Below are 21900 nucleotides of genomic sequence, written 5' to 3'. Positions count from 1 at the left end.
GGCGGGTCTCGAACCCGCAGGCTCAGGCAATCCACTCACCTCTGCCTCCCAAAGGCGTGAGATTACAGGCTGAGCCACCGAGCCCGGCTTCCTTCGCCTTTTCAGATTGTTTTCAGGGCTTCTCCACTTAAGCCCAACTCCACTGTCCTCATTCTCCTTCCACAAAGACCTTTCAGTACAAAGCCCTTTCCTGAGCTCTTAGTTCCATTTCACTGCCCTTTTCTTCCTCCCAGCTCCCCTCGCTCCTCCCCTATCCAGTATTACCCCCACCAGCAGTCAGGGTGACCTTTCTAAAGCTTGGCTCCAATTAGGGCCCACTCCTATCCGGCAAGGGTAGCCATTTCCCCTTCCATGTGGCAGAGTCTGTCTTCACAAACAACATTAGCATGCTAATGACAGTCACCTGCTTGCCCTGGGGAAGTCACTGCCTGCTCCAACTTCCTTAAGGACAGTGGAAATACTGAAAACGCCTCATTTACATGCTTCTGTTCATTCCTTCACTCAACATTGATTGAGCACCTGCTAGACACCATGCTGGGCCCAAGGGGCCCTGTGAGGACACATCAAATATGAACACATACATGTTCATGGCAGTGCTCAAGAGTCCAGACAACTCTTCATAATGGGACCTTTTGGCCCCACTTATCAATGGAGACAGGCACTCAAGGAAGAAAACTCACCAGCTGGCCACTCATGAGCCCCCTTGTCTCCCCAGCTCTCCCATCTTCTCTGTACCTGTGAAGGTGACAGGGGACCAAAGATTGGGAGGCATGGACCCAGGGAATTTCCAAACCTCTTTGTTGAAATGAGCGTTACAATTCACACCTCTTAGTCCTTGACTCACTTCAGTGAGGTAAAGCCCAGAACACAGTGAGCTAAAACCTCAGTACACATTAACACACAGACCCCATACTGAAGCACACACATTGGCACAAGTCGACAACCCCCAAATTACACACTGACACGCAGAAACACACCAACATGCTCACACTGACACACCAACAAATACAAACACAAGTAAACATGCCAATACACACACATTGACACACAGATGTACACACACGCTGATAATGCACACCAACACACATTGACACAGCGCACACCTACTCACACATCAAGAGCAACATTCACACTGATTCACAACCCACAGAACCTGGGCCCTGGCCCCAGAAGGGGCTTGCAGCTACAGGCGGCAGGTCTTGGAGAAACCGAAGAGTTGCAGGAGACTTGAGTTACACACTTGGTCGCAAGCTGGAGGAGGAGGCCTCAGCGAGATTTTGGTAGTCTCTAGGGACAGGCAGGCCGAGTGGGGCACACCAGAGGAACACCATGGATTCCGTGCTAAGGTGACCCTCGCGCTGGGTCAAAATGTACAGAGCTTCTGTCTGCGAGGAGTGCTAAGGCTGGAGGGGCAGAGCTCAGGGCAGCAGGTGGATTCCTGCCCCGCCAGCCTCCCGGCCCTCTACAGCTCTGCCCTCCTGGCAGCAGCTCTCAGCTCTGGCTTCCAAATGCGCGCCTTTATGTCTCTCCACCGCCCAAACCCCGGAGTCCAGATCAGAGCTAGTGGCCTCCAGCCCTTTCCGTCCAAGCCGCAGCCTGCACCTGGAAAGACCAGGATCTGGGCTCGGAGACACCCAGACTGGAAATGGCAAGTCACCTCTGACTCTCCGCCCCCATCCGGTTGGGGTCCAAGCCTTATAAGCAGCTCCTCAAACATAGTCCTGGTCCCCTGTGTTACGGCCCATCCCCTTCCCCAGATCTCCAGAGGGCCTCAGAGACTCCAGTTGTGCCTCTTTGTTACCACTGCCATCTGCCCTGTGGGCCTGCACTTTCTGTCACAGAACCCCCCTGTACTGGTCCCAGATTGTGCTAGGTTTTTGTCCTTAGGCCACACCTGAATCTCCCGCACAATGATGGATGAAACACGCCCTAAGTATTTGACTCTTCATGACTATCCCTACTGCTACTCTGTCAGTGTGTCTCTTCTTTCTTCTGCCCACCTCCTTTCCCCACACTCCAGAATTCTTTGCCCTTGGTGTGAATGCCTCTTGGATGCCAGGCCCTGCACTTGGCACGGGTGATGCATTTGCAGAGTCCTTGTTCTCAAGGTGCACAGGGTACATAAAGAGTTCCCTGAGAGCATGAGAAGAACTATCCCAGCAGGTGGAATCAAGTGCCAGGGAAGCTCCTCTTGTGGCCACTCCATTTCCTAGTCTCTTCCGCCCCTTCTCCTAGACCTTTTTTCCTCTCTCCTTCCTCCTCCTCAACTGCTCCCACCTTGAGAATCTGAGGGGCCCCACTGAGGCCCCTTCCTGGGCCTGGGTTTCCCCCATAGGCCTGCCACTCCTTCCCCATCTGAGGTCCCTCTCCTGGGCCAGGTCTCTCTCTGAGAACAGGAAACCTGCCTTTTTGAGGAGTGGAAGGGAGTGTCCCGCCTGCTCAGGCCTTGGACATGCCAAATCTGCCAGCGTTCTCCAGTTAAAGGGAGCTAGCAAGGGTCTAAATCCGGGAGAGAGGGAAGAGCCTCAGTGCCGGAGAGAGGTGGAGAGGAGCCGAGAGCAAGGGAGTGGACCCGCGGCAGCAGTTGGCCAGGAGGCAGAGAAAAGCAGGCAGGCAGATTCCTGCCTCTGCACACGGTCGGCGCCTTGTCTGAATTAGGGTTAAGGGGAAATCAGGGGGCGGGACAGAGTGACTGGAGGCTGCTCCCCTCCACCCGCCCCTTCATCCTGCTCAACAGGGCTGGGAAGCTTCATCCTCAGCCCCTCCTCCTCTGGCATTAGAAGGAGTGGGTATCTGAGCCTCTGCTCATGCTGAGCGTCTGGGGCTAGGTAGGAAAAGGGAGGCGTGGGGTCTGTCTGTATTAAGGACCCAACAGTGGTGAGCTTGGCTTCAAGAAATAACAACCCATAGCACCCGAGGCTTGGAAACCTCAGGGTAGAAGGGGCGTCTCAAGACCTTTGGGCTCGGACTCCACATGCCACAGCTCAGTCGCGGGACCGCAGTGCGGCTCCCCTCAACAGCCCCTTTTCAAAGCTTCACTGGAGCGGCAGGGGCCGCAAGCCTCTCCCCGTCGGCCTCAGCAGCGCTCCCGGGCCATTGAGGGGTGGGAGGTAGAGAATGACTGTTGGAGCATCGAGACTCCAGTGGCCAAGGAGCTTCCATTCAAGCACCCTGGGATCTCGGTGGCAAGGAAGAGGGGGTACAGGGGACCGGGAGGAGGATTGTAGAGCTCAGCCGCTGAGCTAAGCGCGGGAGGGGGGAGGGGCGGGGGCTCCTTTCCAGCCTCCGGGGTCTGGGGACTCAGGGATGTAAGGGAGAGCAGGGGGGTGTGACAATTCAGCAGAGGTCGGGACGTACCACGGAGCCCAGTGGCGGGGGGGGCAGAGGACGTGGTCACCGAGGAGAGCCCCCGCCCCCCTTCGCAGCGGCCTGCGGCTGGGGTTGCAGGGAGAACTGGAACTGGGTTCGCCGCAGGGGGAGGCGGCGCGTTAAACCCGCCCCCTCCCCATACCCTACTTCCGAGGGGGTGGGCAATAGAGGAGGGGTTGGGGTTGGAGGAGCAGCGAGGGGCCCCTCCCTTGCACCTCCCCCCACCGGACTTGGTCGCGCCCGAAGTGTAACACTTTCTCTTTGTCGGAGGAGCTCCTCTGTTTCCTGTGCGGTAGCTCCCGTTGCGGCGGCTCCCGTGGCAGCCCTGGCGGACGCAGGAGCGATGGCAGCGACCGATATAGCTCGCCAGGTGGTGAGTGCGAGGCTTGGGTGCCAGCGCCGGGGCCGGGGGCCTGGGGAGGGTCGAGGAAACCTGGCCACTGCCACCACCACCGCGAGGAGGTCAGTGAGCAGCATCCAGGAGCCGAGGCACGGCGGGACTTCTGCTCCCGGGGTCAGCGGCTCAGTTCCCCAGCCTGTCCCGGAGAACCGTGGTAGCGCGCGGGTGGGGGCCCTGGCAAAGCCTGCGGGCCGGCAGCTGAACTTGCATTGCCCAAGGGCTGCAGTGAGCGCCGCCGCCGCCTCCCTCGCTGCAGCTGCGGCCCCACCGCTGGGGCGTTGCCGAATGAATGGCCGCACGAGCCGCCGAGCCCTCCGGGTCCCTGGCACCCTAGCCTTGCCGCGCCCCTGCGCACGGCTGCCCGCTGGGACTCCAGCCTGCACAGGAAGAAGGGCGCGGGGCTGGGGTTAGCCTGGGGCAGAAGGTGGTGAGCGATGAGGGGGGCGGGGAGGTGACTGACTGGGGTAGGGTTTCTCCATATGCATTACATATGTGACTGCGTCTGTGTGTGTATTCGTGTGTGCGCATATATGGGCACGCGCGTGCACTCGTGCCTTCCCGGGCGGGCGGCAGTGGCGCCCGGGTTCTGTCTGTGACTCTAGATAAGTCGTCCTGTTTCTCTGAGTGTGCTCACCTCTATGGTGTGTGTCCGAATGCCTCTATGATTGCGCTGTGTGCCTCTGGGTCCCATTTGTGCGTCAGCGTGGGGTGCAGCTGGCTGGCCTGTAGGTGACTGGCTGCGTATTTTGGCATGTTTTTGAGCGGGCCTCTGGAGATCTGTCTCGGGTGCATGTTCAGTGTAACTGGGCTTGTGTGCCAAAACCTGTGGAGCTGGCTTCTTTCCATGGGGACTCAGGAAAATAAGTGTGAGACTTTAAAAAAAGCCGTTCCATCTTTCTCTCTTTTTGTTGGGGAAAAAAAATTAAAGAACGGAAGTTTTCCAGCCTGGGATGTGCAGAGAAATCATGTTGAAGTGGCCTGAGGCTCCACGTTTGTTTTTTAGACCAGAAGTTTGGTTGCAAAGGGAGGTAATTCCATTTGGAGGGACACCTAGCTTTTCTATTCATCCATGGGTATCGGGGATTTTAGGAAACCCACCAGCACCCTGAGGTGAGGAAGGAGCGTGAGACAGAGGTAGGCCAAATTTTATGGCATCAAATACTATTTGATGAAAATCTCTGAACCACACAAAAATGTTTTTAAACCTTGTGGCTTACTTATTTAGGGAAATAGTTCATGCAATGCAGCGTCAGTGCAAAAACAAAAAGCCTCTAGGTATTTGGTGTAATTGAAATTGATTTGTTTTCAAAATCTGAATCCAGGATCTGATAGTATTTCCTCTACAGGATATGTATTAATTTTTCCATCCTTTTGCCCTGTTTGGAAGGGCAAGACCTTTCTTTGGAACCTCCCCCATCCCCTGCACACCCCAGCACACCCTAGCACCGAACCCTCTATGTGGTCATGATGTGGAAGGACTAGTAGTGGATAGGGGCAATGCTCTGTTATGATAGAATTTGAGAGAATTCTCTTTCCCCTAAGATTGGCACCATATATTTATTGCTTTCGTGTTTTGAGGGCTCCCAGGGCGCTTTTCTGCTCCTCATTACCTGCATTTTAGAGATGGCATACTTAAGTAGAGAAACTACTCTCCTGAAATATACTTGCTCCATCTTTAGTGAACAAAAAATGACACTAATGATTTTTCTAGTCAGCTAATGAATTTGCATTGACCTGTCCATACTCTTTCACCAGTTTCTTTTGCCTGGATTAGGACTGCAGGGCAGATGCTGCAAAGGGGAAAATTCCAGAAGGTTGCATTTCACCTCAGGCACAGTTCGGGCAGCCCAGAGATCCCCTTTGTTCTGCAGATGGGGGCGAGGGGGATGGTTTAGGGCCACTTGGTTTGCTTTGCATGGTTCCAGTTTGCTCTGACTGGTCTTGCCATACTGTATGATGAAGAGCATAATTGTACGCCAGATTCTGAAGCTGAAAGAGCAGCCTAAGCACTTGAGACCTTGTTATCGTGATAAATGGGTTTCTGGGAAAACTGACGTCACTCTTCATGCCCCCCTCCCCCCAGGCAGTGAAGCTCTTGTTTATGTGTCATTTGTGTCTCTGCTCGCCTTTGTGTCTGCAAGAAGTTGTAATTCACCAGGGAAGATGGAATTAACTCAAGAGACCTTGGACATCTGGCTGCTGCTTGTTTCTTCCAAGGAACATGTTTCCAGGGTTTGGGGAAGGAAGACTAGAGAATAAACCTAAGTGTGGTTAGCTCAGGAGTTCTTTTTAATGAGCCCTGGGACATGGTGCCATGCAGGTAGTGCCCTGGTGTGTGTGTGTGTGTGTGTGTGTGTGTGTGTGTGTGTGTGTGTGTGTGTTGGGGAGGTGTCTTTTCCAGACTCAGTTGAAGTCCACTGTGGCTAACATCCTTAGTGACTAAACAGGCCGTAGAGTTGTTGGGTAGGCCTTCTATTGCATGCATGCGTCTTGGAAGCTCAGTTCTTGTGCACATAATACAGGTCCATTGAATTTGAATGGATACTACAAAGGACTCTGTAAAAAAATACTGTTTCTGTACTGTGTCCATGAATAGATAGATGTCCAGCACTATGGCTAGCCCTTGTCAACTATACCAGAAAAAGGAGATTTTTAGAAAAAGTTCATGACTTTTAAGTTTATAGTCTGATTGAAGAGATAAGTTGTGGACAACGGTGAAATAATGAGAGAACTATAGAAAATTCTTTGGGATGTCCCCCTCCCCTGCCTGTGAGATGGCTGGGACTGATATTAATATATACTCTGAGAGGTTATATGCTTATCTAAGTTCACCTAATGAGGCACAGAGCAGACCCCCAAAGCTGTATCTGCTAGTTTTTACATTGAGCTGTCTGTTTGTGTCATATTTTGGGGTCCAGACTGTAAGTGCTGGCCGTAGAAAGAACGTCTCATTGATTCTGGCTTGAATCAATCCCAGTGTGAACCATGGTGCTTTCTCCAGTGCTAATCCAGGTAATGGTCGTTCTCCCAAATGAAAGAACCTGCAGGGACTGGCTTTGCCCTCCAAAATTAGCCTGGGTTGGCCTGGGGCAGTTGTCCCAGAGCAATTGCCTGCAGGTGGGGAGAAGATGGCTGCTGCACTCTGGCCTTGCTATCACATGGCAGTTACCCTTTGATTCCTCTTGAAGCTTCCTGCCTTAGCCGTCCCTACCACCATACACTAAAAGTAATATGATACTCCAAGCAGGTAAAACTAACCTCCAATATTCACCTAGCTTTACTGGGAATGCGGTACTGAAGAAAGTTTATATGGCCCCAAATATTAAAAATTGTTGTATCTCACCTGGAAGTAAATAGGCAGTCATTCCACTATTTCCTAACTTTTATGTGTGTTTGAGATTTTTCAAAATAAAAAGGTGGGGGAGAATTACAGAGCCCCCCCAATGCAAATAGCCCCTTCCCAAAAGGAGTTTACAATTTAATGGTGGAGGCAGACACAAATAACTCTATCATCATTGTGGTAGGTGCTACACAGAAGAGTGACTGCCTGACAAGATAATTCATTACAAGGGTACCTAGTCCAGCAGTGGATGGGGGCAGAGGGTGACAGGAAAGGCTTCCTGAGGACTTCACATAGGAAATGGTAGGTGTGAAGATGAGTGAGATCCCATTTCTGCTCTTGGTTTGGGAAAATTTCATGTGTTAATTCACCCACTCTTATTTTCATTCATTCCTTCAGCACATATTTATTGGGCACTGACTCTTTCAGGCCCTGTGCCAGGTGCTGGGGATATAGTGGTGGCCAAGGCACGCAGGAACTCTGCCCTCTCAGAGCTTCCAGATGGGAGGCAGGAATAAGCCCTGTTTCCTCTTTATATCCTAAATCCTGGAAATGTGAGTGTTAGCGGTGTTCTTATTACAAAACTGCATTACAGCAGAGTGATTTGTCTGTATAGTCTAATGAGATTTTGATCTGCAGTCATGTGCATAGCATTTACTTTGTGGAGTTTCTGCTGTAAATTTTCTATTAATTGCTGGCTTTGTTGCCCAGTGCGGCCCCTGCCTTTGTGTGTTATAAGGGAACAAACCCATTGCATTAGCCTGAGCAAAACTAATTAGGAAGATAAGTCCCCTGGAAAAAGGTATTCCAAAACTAAATAGGACTGATTTCTGGACTTGCCTGGGTTACTGGATGATCAGAGCCATAGTTTAATACTAGAATGAACAATTCAGAAGGACTTTTAGTTGCATGTTCATTAAAACCACCTTCAAGACAAATGAAAAGAAAGAAAAGAAAAAGAAAAAAAGGAAAGGGGGGGAGGGGGAGAAGGAAAGAAAGAATGGAGAGAGGGAGGGAGGGAGGAAGGAAGGAAGGAAGACAGACCATGGACAGATGTAACATGTTTCTTTGAACTATCTCAAAATGCTTCCATCTGTATAACTTCATTTTCTCCAGCAGCTTCCTGGAAAGTGTTATTGTTGTCATTTTATGGGTGCAGGGAGACCAAGTACCTTAGTCCAAAGTGTTATTGTTGGTCAGTGGAGGACACAATGAAACACCTACCCGATGGCACAGATTCTGTTTTTAAAAACACTGTTCTTTTCATGATGTTTCTAAGAAATTAATATCCTGCCATGCCCTCTCTTCCTCCTCTTCTCACTGTACTCCCCCATCACCCCCCCAGGGGGGCCAGAGAAGCGTATACTTGGGTGATTTGGAGGCTCTCTGATGTTAAAAAGATTCTCAACTTAAATCCAAGATAGCACAGTCACGGGTTGTGTGGGTTTTCTTTTTTTTCTTCTTCATATTGCTTTAAATAAAAACCTTGGAGCCACCAGCCATGTAATGATGGATTATTTTAAGTAACAACTGGAGGGGGTGCAGAATAAATTAGAAACACAGACCCTTCCTCCTCGGTTTGGTAGGAGGAGGCTTCTGCTGCTGGGATTTGAAACCGTGGGTTTCTCTGCTGCCTGCACGGAGGAAGGAGGCCACATGCTCAGGAGGGTGAGAAATAATGTTATCCTCTTCTTCGGTGTCTTCTCATTAGAGGCAGCCATCTGCTGAATTATGCAGTGTACTCTCAGCTGACCCTGGAGTGGGGTCATCTATTCCACTCACTTAAAGGTGACCAAGGAAAAGGTTTGCAGGCCTGCTCAGGGACAGGCCTCAGGGCCCAGGTTTCCCCTGCTAGGGCCCTCTCTGACCCCTAATGAAGGCCCTGGGGTAACAGGAGCAGAACTCTGCTTTCCTGGCCCTGATGAGGTGTGAGGTGGTGTTCAGTTTCCTTTCACATCGGAGGCCCCCAGCTCCTAACACTGGCGCTGAGGCAGGAACTGGGTTTTTTCAGATCCCCGTTAAACAAGACCAGATGGAGGCAGAGGCAAATTCAGGCTCCCCAGAGGGCAGTTGGGCATTCACCCAGAGGCCTGTGGGTAAACTTTCTTTTCTGTTTTAGTAGATTGGAGGTTACAGTGGCCAGAACACCTAGAAAACTCTTTCTAAACTGCCCGACTTGAAAGGAATCTGTCTGGCTTTTGTGGGAAAGTTGACCCACCCAGAGCAGGGGTCACCCCTGGCCTGAGGTGGAGATATTTTACCTAGATGCTGGCTTGTTGAGTTAGGTAGGCTAGTTTGCCCTGGGGCTCCTGAGCAGAACTTGGCGGCTGGCCAGGCTGAGGCTTAGGCCAGAGTCGGAAGAGAGGAAACTAGGGGAGAAAACCAGGGGAGTGAGTGAAAAGGAGGAGCATGGGCCCTCCACGGCATCAACTGCCTTAGTTGCCTTCCATGGGTCAGAACCACCTTGGTGAGCCCTAGGCTCCCAGATTCTGTTCCTTGACCCTTCTCCCTCTGACCATCATCAAGCCACAAGCCCAATGTCCCGGAATGTAATCAGCATCAAGAAATACATCTGCCACTTGAGTCAGCTTTTCCATTTGAGAGTGGCAGTTGGCTTGACAGGGCCTGGATCCTAGCACCATTCTCTGACACGAAATCACTCCGTGACGCGGGCCAAGTCACTTCCTCTCTCTGAGTCTCTGTTTCCCCTTTTGTAAACAAATGGGTTGGATTAGGTGATCTTTAAAGGGCGTCTCCAGCTTTAACATTGTATGGTTCTTATGTTTCCTTGTTCTCCAGCCTGATTTCTTTTAGGTCCTTGCCGGCTTCTGCTTCCGAATTAGGTGGCAGAATTTAATTCCACCCCTTCCCTGCTTTGACCCTGTGAACTGGGTGGGGAGAGAGCTGTTGAGAGGGTCTATGCTTGTAGCTTAGCAGGGTCTCTGTAAGTAGAATAGAAACAATCCTTCAAATATTGTCTGGCTGTGTAGGTGTATACAGCTATTGTCTTCCTATAAAAGTACATGACAGCTGAATGTCTATCGAGTCCCACTTTAAATGCAGTAGGAGAGCTGGCTATTTCATGGAATCCTACTGTGAGTCCTTTTATAGAACGAAAAGCCACTCTGGAATTTATTTTGTGTATTAAAATCAGAGTTGCATCTATTGGATTTGCCAAAAGTGGGCCTCCCCCTCTCTTTGGTAAATATAGTTTCTGTTGTGCTTCCTCAGGGTCCCCTAAGCTGCTGCCCAACTGAAGGGCATTTCTGAGGCCCCCTTAGGTGTGCGGCCAACTTTTGCAGGCCTTATTTCTCCTTGGCACAGCCTCCAAATTTCTCGCTTCCAGTACAGGGCATTGCTAGTACTCTGTTTCCTCTCAGCCTGGCTTAATCAGCATGAGGGAAATTCTGATATTTGATGTCTTGGGTACATTAAAGTGTTTTTTTTTTAAACCTCTGGGAACTTATCAGTGCTTTTGTGGTTCTTATGGTTGATAATACAATGGCATTCACTCCCTTGACAACATTGGAGGCTGCAGGTGACGCTATTAGCCACCCGATTGTTTCATCAAGACTTTTTACTACATGTTTCAGGATATATAATTTGACTTCTGGTTTACATGAATCTTTAGAATGAGAAGTTATACTGTATAACAATGTTATGTATATAGAAAATAAGTCATAATAAGGAGAATAATAAGGTTTCATTGTATTATTGGTAAAATAAATGTCTTACATACAATAAAACTGCCTGAAAGCTAAATGCTCTGAGTAACCAAATTGTCAAGCATCATTTTGGTTGTAATTGAAGATTTTTCTAAAATATCTGAGGCTACTTTCCTATGCGGGAAAGTATCATCATAGAATCTTTTCCTTTAAATAAAAAAAATTGTGTTCTTGTTTATCAAAGTAAAATATGCTTATTGTAGAAAATTTGGAAAACACAGCAAAGCAACATCATCTCCAAGCTCTCTACCCAAAAGTAACAACTGACATAATTTCGGTGTGTATTCTTCCAGTCTTAAAAAAAAAAAATGTATGTAGGCTTAGTGGCTCAGCCTGTAATCTTGCGCCTTTGGGAGGCTGAGGTGAGTGGATTGCCTGAGCCCGTGGGTTCGAGACCCGCCTGGGCAGGCGAGACCTCATCTCTACAATAAATCAAAAAATTAGCCGGGCGTGGTAGCGCGCGCCTGTAATTCTGGCTACTCGGAAGGCTGAGGCGGAAGGATCGCCGGAGTCCAGCAGGTTGAGGCTGCGGTGGCCGGAAGCAGCCATTGCAATCCAGTCTGGGTGACAGAGTGAGACTCCAACTCAAAAAAAAAAAAAATGTTTGTATACTTTTCCCCATCATTGGGATAATCCTGTGTGTACAGGTTGGGTTTGCTGTTGTTGTTTTGCCTAACAAACAGTATTTGGTGAGCATTTCCTCATGCCATTAAATGTTTCTAGAAAATATTTTTCTCAACTACATAATATTCCATGATGTATAGTCTTGGAGATTTGCAGGGTCTCTCAGAGATTGGTACTCAGGGCTGGGGATGAAGGTGGAGGAAGGGAAGGTGTGAGAGCTTGGGCCCACTACTGAGTGACTGGTGAGGGTACTGAAGAGAATCCTAATTCAGTATTTCTGTCCTTTCCTAGAACTTGGATGTGAAAGACCAGAGGAGAAAGTATAGGGAAAGCCCCGTCATTGGCAATGGGTTCCAAACTTTTTGCTTTCATCCTTCAGAATGCCAGCTACTAACTTAGGTCCCCCACCCCTGGTTTTAAACAGAGGCAGGAAATTCTCCATTGACACATGTGTACCATCAGTTCCCAGAGGCCTCAAATACTACCTTGCTTGCTCTACCACAGAGGTTGGGAGAGGGGCAGAGGGGAGAGGGAGACAGAGGTTGCCTACTTGGGTGCTTATGGGACTCTTTATTTTCAGAATAACAGCGATGGGAGAAAGATACACAGCTAGAACCGCCATAACTCGTTCTTTATAATATGAACCTTACGAATATTCAATTAAAAGACGAAATTGGTGTGTCCTCAGGAGAGGAGGCGGAAGAGAAAGAGCAGTGTTTCTGCCTGTGATATGAAATGTGGTATAACGTATTTCAAAACCGCAGGTGACTGCAGATGAGGAGAAAACAGGAAATGTAATTGGGGAGAGGAGTGGGGGCTCTCCCAATTCTCAGGAGGCCTCTTTCATTTTGCCTTCCTTTTAGCTTCTCTCAGACTCTCTGCATCCTAATTACCCCTGCTGCAAAGCTGAGTGAGAACTCTCCTTTCTTATACTAAAAATGTTTTAAAATTACACAGGTAATGTGTGAATACATTTATGCTAGAAAAGAATCAAACAATACGGAAGTATACTGACTGTCTCCCTGCCTAAGCCACTACTTCCATTCCCCTCCCCTGAGGTAGCCACAGTTCTTGGTTTGGTGGCTGTCTTTTCAGTCCCTTTTCTATGGCGTTCACATACATTTATGTACAAAGACATAAACAAGGCTTTTGTGCACAGATGGGCTCATACTGTGCTTATTGTTCTACAACTTCTATTTTATCATATGTCTTAGAGATAGTCACTTCAGTACATATAGAACTACCACATTCTTCTTTTTTTTGAGCTAAGAAAGATAAATTTATTAAAGAGAAGATACATTGTGAAGGGCACAGTGGGCAGGACAGCAGCAAGAATATCTGCTGTCTACTGCCCACATTCTTCTTAATGGCTGCAGAATATTCCAGAATATGTATGTACCATAATTTAGATAAATATTTTCCTATTGTCGTACTTGTAGGTTTTTTTCCTAGTTTTTCAGGATTATAGAAAATGCCAAAAATAAATAATAGATTTTCTTGTACACAGATCCTTGTACAAATTCTGAGAAGAGGTTGCAGGGCTATGGGAGATGTGTAACTTAAAATTTTGGTGACTTCGTCTTTCTAGCATTTCTGTTCAAGCCTTGAACATGGCACCACCTGCTACTAAAAATGATAACTTGAAGTTTTAGTATCAGACATGCTGGGCCAAGTTGCCAGTTCCGTCTCCTCTTGTGCATATTGTAATCAAGGGAACATTCAATTAACTGCAATCAAAGTAATCAGGGCCTTAATTAATAAGGCCACCTTAAGGAGAAAGAGGAAAGAGATAAGGTATTAGAGATTTAGTAAGAGAGGAGGGAAGAAACTTACAGGGTCAGTTCTGGGGTCAGTGTACATTCAGTCCAATGCTCTGTCCTTTCTACCTCTACATCTTTAGCTCTGAATAATGACGACTGATATTCATAATGATGACCTTGGCATCTTATAAGATTCATCAAAGCAAGAGTGCATGGTGTTTGCCAGACAGGATTTCCTAAAGCAGGAACTATACAAATACATTTTTTTTTTCTTTTTGAGTTGGAGTCTCACTCTGTCACCAGACTGGAGTGCAGTGGCCGCTCCCGGCCACCGCAGCCTCGACCCACTGGGCTCCGGAGATCCTTCCTCCTCAGCCTTCTGAGTAGCTGGAACTACAGGTGCGTGCTACCACGCCCGGCTCACTTTTGATTTCTTGTAGAGATGAGGTCTCGCCAAGTTGCCCAGGCGGGTCTCGAACCCGCGGGCTCAGGCAATCCACTCCCCTCAGCCTCCCAAAGGCGTGGGATTACAGGCTGAGCCACCGAGACTGGCTACAAATACATTTTTGAAGCTTTCTTAACTACGGGGATTGAGACAAAAATTTGCTGCTTAAATACTTGTTAGCGAGAAAGACAATTAACCGGGACCCATGTCCTCACTTCCCAATTTCTTCAGTAAGTTTAGGTGTATTGGACACTGGATAACAGATATAGAAGAAATAAGAATTCTAAAAGTCACCAGTGATCTTCATCAAATCCAAATCAATGACTGTTTTCTGTCATTCTTCTTGACTTTCCCTTTAGATTCTGGTGATAGAAAACTATTGGGTTCTCTGTTATTTTTCTTTCTTTCTTTCTTTCTTTTTTTTTTTTTTTGAGTTAGAGTCTCACTCCGTTGCCCAGGCTGGAGTGCAGTGGCACGCTCACAGCCATCGCAGCCTCGACCCATTGGGCTCAGGCGATCCTTCTGCCTCAGCCTTCCAAGTAGCTGGAACTACAGGCCCGTGCTACCACGCCCGGGTAATTTTTTTGATTTATTGTAGAGATGAGTTCGCACCAAGTTGCCCAGCCTGGTCTCGATCCCATGGGCTTAGGCAGTTCTCTCACCTCGGCCTCCCAAAGTGCTGGGATTGTAGGCATGAGCCACCGCACCCAGCCTATCTGTTATTTTTCTGATCATTTCCCCCTCTTGACAGAATCCTCATCTTCCATTTCTTACTTGTGAGAATTTCCTATCATCAGTCTTTAACACGTCTCTCCATGTGCTATCTCTTGGAGAACACATTCAGTTTCATACCTCTCACTCCTAAATTTATAGTTCAGTCCTGAATTCTCCCTGAGCCTACAGTTCCATGTTGCTATCTGCTTATTGGATTTCTTTTCCTGGATGTCTCATCATCAAATTAAAAACTTATCTTATTTTCCTTAATATATAAAATGCTTTTATAAATTCAAAAGAGAAAAATACCCATAAAAAAGGCAAAGATATGAATAGTTAACTCACATGTATATATATACACAATTAACAATGAAAAACTGTTCACCCTCACTAGTAGTAAAATGTAAATTAAACAACATGATGCCATTTTTCAGTGATTCAATTCACAATAGTTAAAAAGCCTGTGAAACTCAGTATTTATGGGTAAACAGACACTCTTACATATTAGTGGTGGGAATATAAATTTATATGATTCTCATGATGTGTCACTGTGTACCAAAGTGTTTGAAACATGTGTGCTCTTTGATCCAGCAAGCTTCACTTCTAAGAATTTAACTTAAGGAAAGAATCAGAGATCTATGTAAACATGTAAGAACAAGAATTATTCTTTACAATGCTGAGTACTTGGAAATATACTAAATGACTGACAGTGGAAGACTGGTTAAGAAAATATGGCAAGGGCTGGGTTTGGTGGCTCAGTCTGTAATCCCAGCACTTTGGGAGGCTGAAGCAAGTGGATTGCCGGAGCCCACGGGTTCGAGATCAACCCGGGCAACTTGGTGACACCTCGTCTCTACGATAAAACAAAAAAGTAGACGGGCGTGGTAGCGCACACCTGTAGTTCTGGCTACTTGGAAGACTGAGGGGGAAGCATTGCCTGAGCCCAGCAGGTGGACGCTGGGGTGGCCGTGAGCATGCCACTCCAGCCTGGGCAACGGAATGAGACTCCAACTCAAAAAAAAAAAAAAAGGAAAATATGGCAAGTTCCTATAATGTAATGCCATGTAGCCAATAAAAATAATATTAGAGGGACACTCAATTATTCAAGAAAACATCTATACTTTATCAAGTGTCAAATTACTAAGTCAGTTTATTAAAAGGAATATCTGTATATTCCTGATCCCCTCTATTAGTAAAAAAAAAAGTGTATAGACTGGAGGGAATTACATATAAATATTAACAGTGGTTATCTCTGGACAGTGATATTATGAGTGGTTTTTCTCCTTTATAATTTTTTCTAAAATTTCTATAGTGGATATTAATTACCTTTAAAAATAAGAAACCCCTGGTAAATGTACTTTTTTCAGTAACAGGTTACTTAAAACCAGATTCCTTGATGTTTTCAGTAAACAGTCTCCGTTTTCTGGCTTCCCTCTGTCTATCCATGGTGCTATCAATTCAAACTCCCAGACTTAGCCCCTTGCAGTCACTCCCTCTGCTGGTCACTCAGTGACTTATTGAGTGTCATCCCTTCTTTAGGACGCCTCTCAAACTTGTCCCTTCCTTTTGAGTCCCAAGTAAGGTCAGTTCACTTCAAGCGGTGTTATTGCAGTGCCTGGATGCCACTCTGCTGGCTCAACATTATCAGAGTCATCTCCTTATATGTCTCTCTGTCCCTACTCTCTCTGTCCTCCAATCATGCAAGCACCCTACAACTGGAATGATCTTTTAAAGACACTACCTGTATCATGGCCCTCCCTGCTCAAAATCCTCCAAACCCCATTGTCTAGGGAATAAAGTTCATAATGGTTTCTTCTGCTGTTTAGGGCACTTTATAGAACTGTGTTTGGTAGAAGATAATGGTGGGCGCATGGGAGGTGTTTGGTTTGGTGTTCTTCCTCACTTCCTTCCACTGTCCTCAGTTTGAAAGTTCCTTTCCTCTCCTTTTGGCTTTGGAGCACTTGAAGTTTCTTGGTGCTGAATTTGGAGTCTGGAAGAGGCAGCCAAGAGTGATGAAATATGGCTCAGGAAACCTCAACTCGAGCTCATCCCAGTTTCCGATGCCTGCTACATAGGTGGCTCCATCAGGAAACCATATTGGCTCTTAAGTCCTTGTCTCCCCGCAGTGTCCAGGATCTAGAACCAGTGGGGGGAAACTTACATCTTACTTTGATTTAATAAAAAGAAGGGGAAATGGGAAGAAGCAGTGGAAAGGGGTGAATGTAGAACAAAGCCCTGAGTGACATGAGCCTCTTGTGAAGCTCAGCTGTCTTCAGGGGACCCTCTGGGGCACAGAATATGCCAACTCTGACCAAATGATGGCATATGGCCGTCTGTCAAGAATGCTCCACTGGGGATGTGTGGGGTGAAATGAGTGAAGGTAATGAACTTGCCAGATGGCACTCACCGGCACTAGCCCTGTCACTTACTCTTGGGAAGATCTGATGACACTGATGGGAGCCAGGATCCCAAGCTGGATGGGGGGGGGGACTTCTGGAAACCAGCTCTGACAAGGTCGACTGCTGAGAGGCTCCTCTATCATCACAGGCCCATCCCTCCCAGGGCAAAAATGTGTCCTTATTGTGGACCTAGTTTAAAAGCAGGTTCAGTCCAACGGAAGAGCTGCCTACTAGTGCAGCCTGGGATGCTGGCACAGGCCTCCCGGCACTGACCATGTCTTTCTTGGATTGTTTTTGGCATCTTTCTGGTTACAGAAAGCTTGGTGCAGCCCCACCCAACAGAAACTCTGATTCCTTACAGAGTGCACCCTTCTTGTCCAGCTCGGCTGTCTCCAGCTTCCCTTCTCCTCCCCCCTCCCTGTGGCTGTTGGCAGTTGGCATATTTCTTGAGTATATGCAGGCCCCTTTGTCCTTCCCCCTGGCTCCTTGGAAGCCTGCCCTAGTTTGAGGCTCTCCCTGTTTTGTAAGAAGTGTTGGGCCTTGCAGGCGAAGCAAAGTCCGTTTGCTTTCCAGGGCTGGGAGTGGCTTGGCTGACCCCTACAGAGTCAAGGGAACCGGAGAAAGCATGGAGGCTGCTCTCTCTGACTATAGGAAGCCACAAGTGTTCCATGGCATTACCTGTCAGATCACAGGCCTAAGGATAACCTCACAGTGTAACTGTAACAGCAGCCACTGCTGATCAAATACTTACCACATGCTAGGCACTATGCTAAGTACTTGAGGAGCATTGTTCTATACAATCCTCACACCAGCTACTAGTTCCCCATCTAATGATTGGGGAAACTTTGAGAAGGTTAAGTAGCTTGTCTGAGGTGATGCAGCCAGAAAGAAGGTGGCCAAGGTAGGTTCTAACTGAGACCTGTCTGATTTCAAAGCCAATGCTCTTAACCTCTGTGCTATACTGCCTCTGTAGATGCCCAAAATGCCCCAGAAGAGAGGAATAATTGCTCTTTATGATCTTTTTGGGTGGGGCACAATGGCTCATGCCTGTAATCCCAGCACTTTGGGAGGCCAAAGTGGGAGGATTGCTTGAGTACAGGAATTCGAGGTTGCAGTGAGCCATGATTGCACCACTGCAATCCAGTCTGGACGACAGAGTGAGAACTTGTCTCTCAAAAAAAAAAAAAAATTAAGTTAGCCAGCCAGGAATGGTGTTGTGTGCCTGTAGTTCCAGCTACTTGGAAGGCTGAGGTGGGAAGATCGCTTGAGCCCAGGAGTTTGAGGCTGCAGTGAGATATGATTGCATTATTGTACTCTAGCCTGGGTGACAGTGAGACCCTGTCTCAAAAAAAAGACCAAAAATCTTTTTGTAATATTTACTGAACACTTATGCTCATTATATGTATTAGCACATTTGAGTTTCAGTTACCCCTAAGACATGCCATGTTATCTCAAATGACAGATGTGGAAGGAAACTGAGTCTCAGAGGGGTTACCCAACTTGTAAAGTGATTGAGTCTAAATTTAACCCAAGTCTGTGAGTCTCTGGTGCAAGTGTTCTTCTCCCGGCCCCTGCCCTCCTGCTCTGGATAAGCCCCTTGGGTAATTTGCTCTATCTAGAACTGTGATGACATCCATTGTTGAACCTAGAGGATGCTTGTACTCAAGAATCTGTGATTTCCAAGCTGCTGGGCCACTTTGCTTTGGAGCAGGGAGTAGCTGAGAGAAGAAATGACACACTCGGCCTGGGCAGGTCTTACTTTCTAGCATGGAAAACATTTGGATGGAGAGATGAGACCCAGATTGCCTTTAAGCACATTTTCATTTTCTCCCCCTCCCCTTCCAAATTAGGGTGAAGGTTGCCGAACTGTCCCCCTGGCTGGACATGTGGGGTTTGACAGCTTGCCTGACCAGCTGGTGAATAAGTCAGTCAGCCAGGGCTTCTGCTTCAACATCCTGTGCGTGGGTGAGTATTTCCATAGCAGGAAATTCTATTACAGAATATGGATCCTTAATGCCTGGATGTGGCTTTGCAGGTAATTAGGTTAAATAGTGTGTCATTCTGATCTATTTGTAAGAGCGTCTCCCCCCCCCTTTTATCTCTCTGCTTGTTTTTGTAAGCACTGGCTGTAATTACTTTTTTCCCTGACCAGACCAGAATATGGGGCCATACCCTGGGGGAAACTGAGCTATGTGAGACTCAGTGGAAATTTTGTATGGGAGCTGGCTGGCTCAGTTACTGCCATCAGGTTCGTTTTGACTACAGAAGATTGGAGCCAGGGCAGAATTGGGAGGCAGATGGTGGCTGAGGAAAGATGCTGTGGCAGTGGCTTGAGTCTGTTTCCTCTGCAGCTCTGCTGGACCTGGTATAGTTTGAGCTCAAGTGCAGGCACCACACAGCTGTAGGCAAAATTCTTTTATTCCCTTTACTTATGTCTCTGCCTAGATCTTGAATCTCAATGGAGGAAACCACATCTTAGCCCCCTCTATGTGCTAATCATAGCACAAAGAGAGTTCAGTAATGTTTGTGAAATGAATGAATGAGTGAACCCCACGGGAGTCATTCATTATACTTTACAAACACTTTCTTACATTTGGTCTTTACTAGGACTGTGAAGTGAACAGAGCAAGTAGCATTTGTAGCCTCATGAAACAGGTGGAGACCCAGAGACTTGGGGAGGATAAGGGATTTTCCTGAGACAATGCAGAAAAAGTGGCAGAGCCATAATGAGGACCCAGGCTTGGCTGGCCCCTTGTCCCTCCCACTGCTTCCCTAACTGCTGCCAGCAGCATGTTTTGAACACATGAAAATGCTTTGGAAACCATTGGGCACCAATTGAACAAGTGAGAGAGATGACAGTTCCTTGATTTAAGAATTTCTCCTTAGACCTTAAAAATCCCAAATTTGCAAACATGATTGTAGCATGATTTTCACCCTGCAGTGAAGGAAAGCATACCCGCACATTTTCAGTGACCTCCTTCTGAACCTTAATGATTATATAAATACCAGAATAAAATCTGTTTTCATACTGTCTGGAACACTCAAATGCTTTTACTAATTGCCTTTTATTTTTGGATAGAGCATACAGGGAACTCATTTATGCTGCAGATCTGAGCCACCACTAAATTGGATATTTTACTCTTTAATGTGTTTAACAATTCTGTTTTCTCACTAAGGCCATTCGTTTTCTTGGGCTGTTTTTTCCCTCCTCTCTTCTCAGCCCTCTTTTCCAGGTTATTTTCTGTAAGGGAATCACTGCACACACAAGGACAAGTAGAGAACAACGGGTGACAAGCAGTCACCTAGGCTCACTCACTAGTTAAATGACTCACTCCTGTCCATCAACTTTGGAGCCTATGAGATGAAAATATGTGCTTCACAGAATTACACATCAGAGGCCTTAGAGTCAGACCTAGGCTGTTAATTCTCCAAATGCTGAAAGTCAAACTATGGTTATGATTAGGTGTTATTAGGAGAGGGATGCAAAATACATAGAAGTCATCGTGATCAACATGAAGTGCAAATGCTATCACATCCAATATTAGCACCGCCAAATCTCTGTTTAACTAGCAAGATCTCTGATCTTTGGCTGATGGCCAACTTATTTCACATAATATTTGATTACCACAATATTTCAGCACAAACATATCAGATTCCCTTGGCATTCCTCCCAGAATCTATATGACCTGTACTAACTAACGTTGAGGAGATGAGAAGATAAATGACAGACCCACCCTAAGCAACCTTTTAACCAACTACCATTGGGTGGGCTCGTCAAGCTTTAGAAGGGAGCCTGCTTGAATCAGAGTGACTTTCTGAGGGTAGAAGTATAGGGTAATTTACATGTGGATCACAGGCTCCCTGAGGGTCCAGAGGAAGATGCAGCCATGCTTAAGGCAAAGTGAGTGGGAGAAATAGTTAGCCCCCTGTCCTCTAGTTCCCACCCAGACACTGTACAGCTACAATTGTTTCAGCACAACCTGCAGGAATGGAATTGCTCATGTGCCCAGGACAAACCCCTCAAGAGGGGTGGAGGTTGTAAGGAGACACAGTTACCTCTAGGGAGTCACACTTTCGCCCCATTTGTTAAGTTTCAGGAAATGACTGCCTCAGTAGCTCCTCTCTTAGACTTGCAGGTGCAACTGCTGGATAGACCAGCTTGGATTAGGTTAATTTTATTCCCTATTCCTAATCCAAAAAGCCCTGCAACTCAGCCATCTTGCCCTCTTGTTGTGCTCACAACCCTGTCAATTGCTCAGAGAACCCCCAATTGGGGCCAAAGTCACCAGCAGCTTAGAGTGGCTCTGAGGCTGCAATGTCAGCCCAGCCATGGGGCTGGGTCCAGTCACTGACTTGGTGAAGGGTCCATAGCTTGGCTGCTGAAGGTGATCATTTCTCTTGCAGGGTTTTCTGTGACCATACTTTCATGCCTACTGCCTACGTGTAACTGTCACGTTTACTCCCTTAGTGACTTATTTAAAAATTCTGTTTAGGGCTAAGCACAGAGGCTCATGCCAGGAATCCCAACACTTTGAGAGCTTGAGGCAGGAGGATTACTTGATCCCAGGAGTTCAAGACCAACCTAAGCCACAAAGCAAGACCTCGTGTTTACAAAAAAATGAAAAAATTAGCCAGGTATGGTGATGCATGCCCATAGTCCCAGCTACTCAGGAGGCTGCAGTGGAAGGATCGCCTGATGTCAGGAGTTTGAGGCTGTAGTGAGCTGTGATTGTGCCACTGCACTCCAGTCTGGGAGACAGAGTGAGACCCGTACTCAAAAACCAAACAAACAAAGAAACAAACAAAAAAAGCTGGGTGTGGTGGCTTACACCTGTAATGCCAGCACTTTGGGAGGCAGAGGCAAGAGGATTGCCTGAGCTCAGGGGTTTGAGACCAGCCTGAGCAACATGGCTTGTCTTTACAATAAATCAATAAAAAATTAGCTGAGCATGGTGGTGTGTGCCTGTGATTCCAGCTACTTGGAAGGCTCACCTGGAGGAAGGATCACCTGAGCCCAGCAGGTCAAGGCTGCAGTGACCGTAAGCGTGCCACTGCACTCCAACCTGGGTGATAATGAGACTCCTACTCAAAAAAAAAAAAAAAAAAAAAAAAAAAAAAAAAAAA

The 21900-nt window shown here is 47.3% G+C and overlaps 1 protein-coding gene across 6 annotated transcripts in view; it reads left to right on the top strand.

Annotated features, from left to right (window-relative positions):
- The first annotated feature begins 3398 nt into the window (after positions 1 to 3398).
- SEPT6 (septin 6) overlaps positions 3399 to 21900 on the top strand; it is a 72007-nt gene continuing 53505 nt past the window's right edge. For 5 of the 6 annotated variants that reach the window (XM_021706744.1, XM_008073611.2, XM_021706746.1 and 2 more), the window contains exons 1-2: positions 3399 to 3742; positions 18627 to 18741. In XM_021706744.1, coding sequence (XP_021562419.1) covers positions 3713 to 3742; positions 18627 to 18741 — 145 coding nt within the window. In that variant the 5' untranslated portion in view covers positions 3399 to 3712. Of the gene's footprint in view, positions 3743 to 8672; positions 8778 to 18626; positions 18742 to 21900 lie in introns of all 6 variants that reach the window. The other variant, XM_021706743.1, reaches the window with a different exon arrangement.

The sequence above is a fragment of the Carlito syrichta genome, unplaced genomic scaffold, assembly GCF_000164805.1.
Source record: "Carlito syrichta isolate Samal-C Ts95f unplaced genomic scaffold, Tarsius_syrichta-2.0.1 Scaffold315966, whole genome shotgun sequence".
Lineage (NCBI taxonomy): Eukaryota > Metazoa > Chordata > Mammalia > Primates > Tarsiidae > Carlito > Carlito syrichta.
This window is presented reverse-complemented; position numbering and strand designations above follow the sequence as displayed.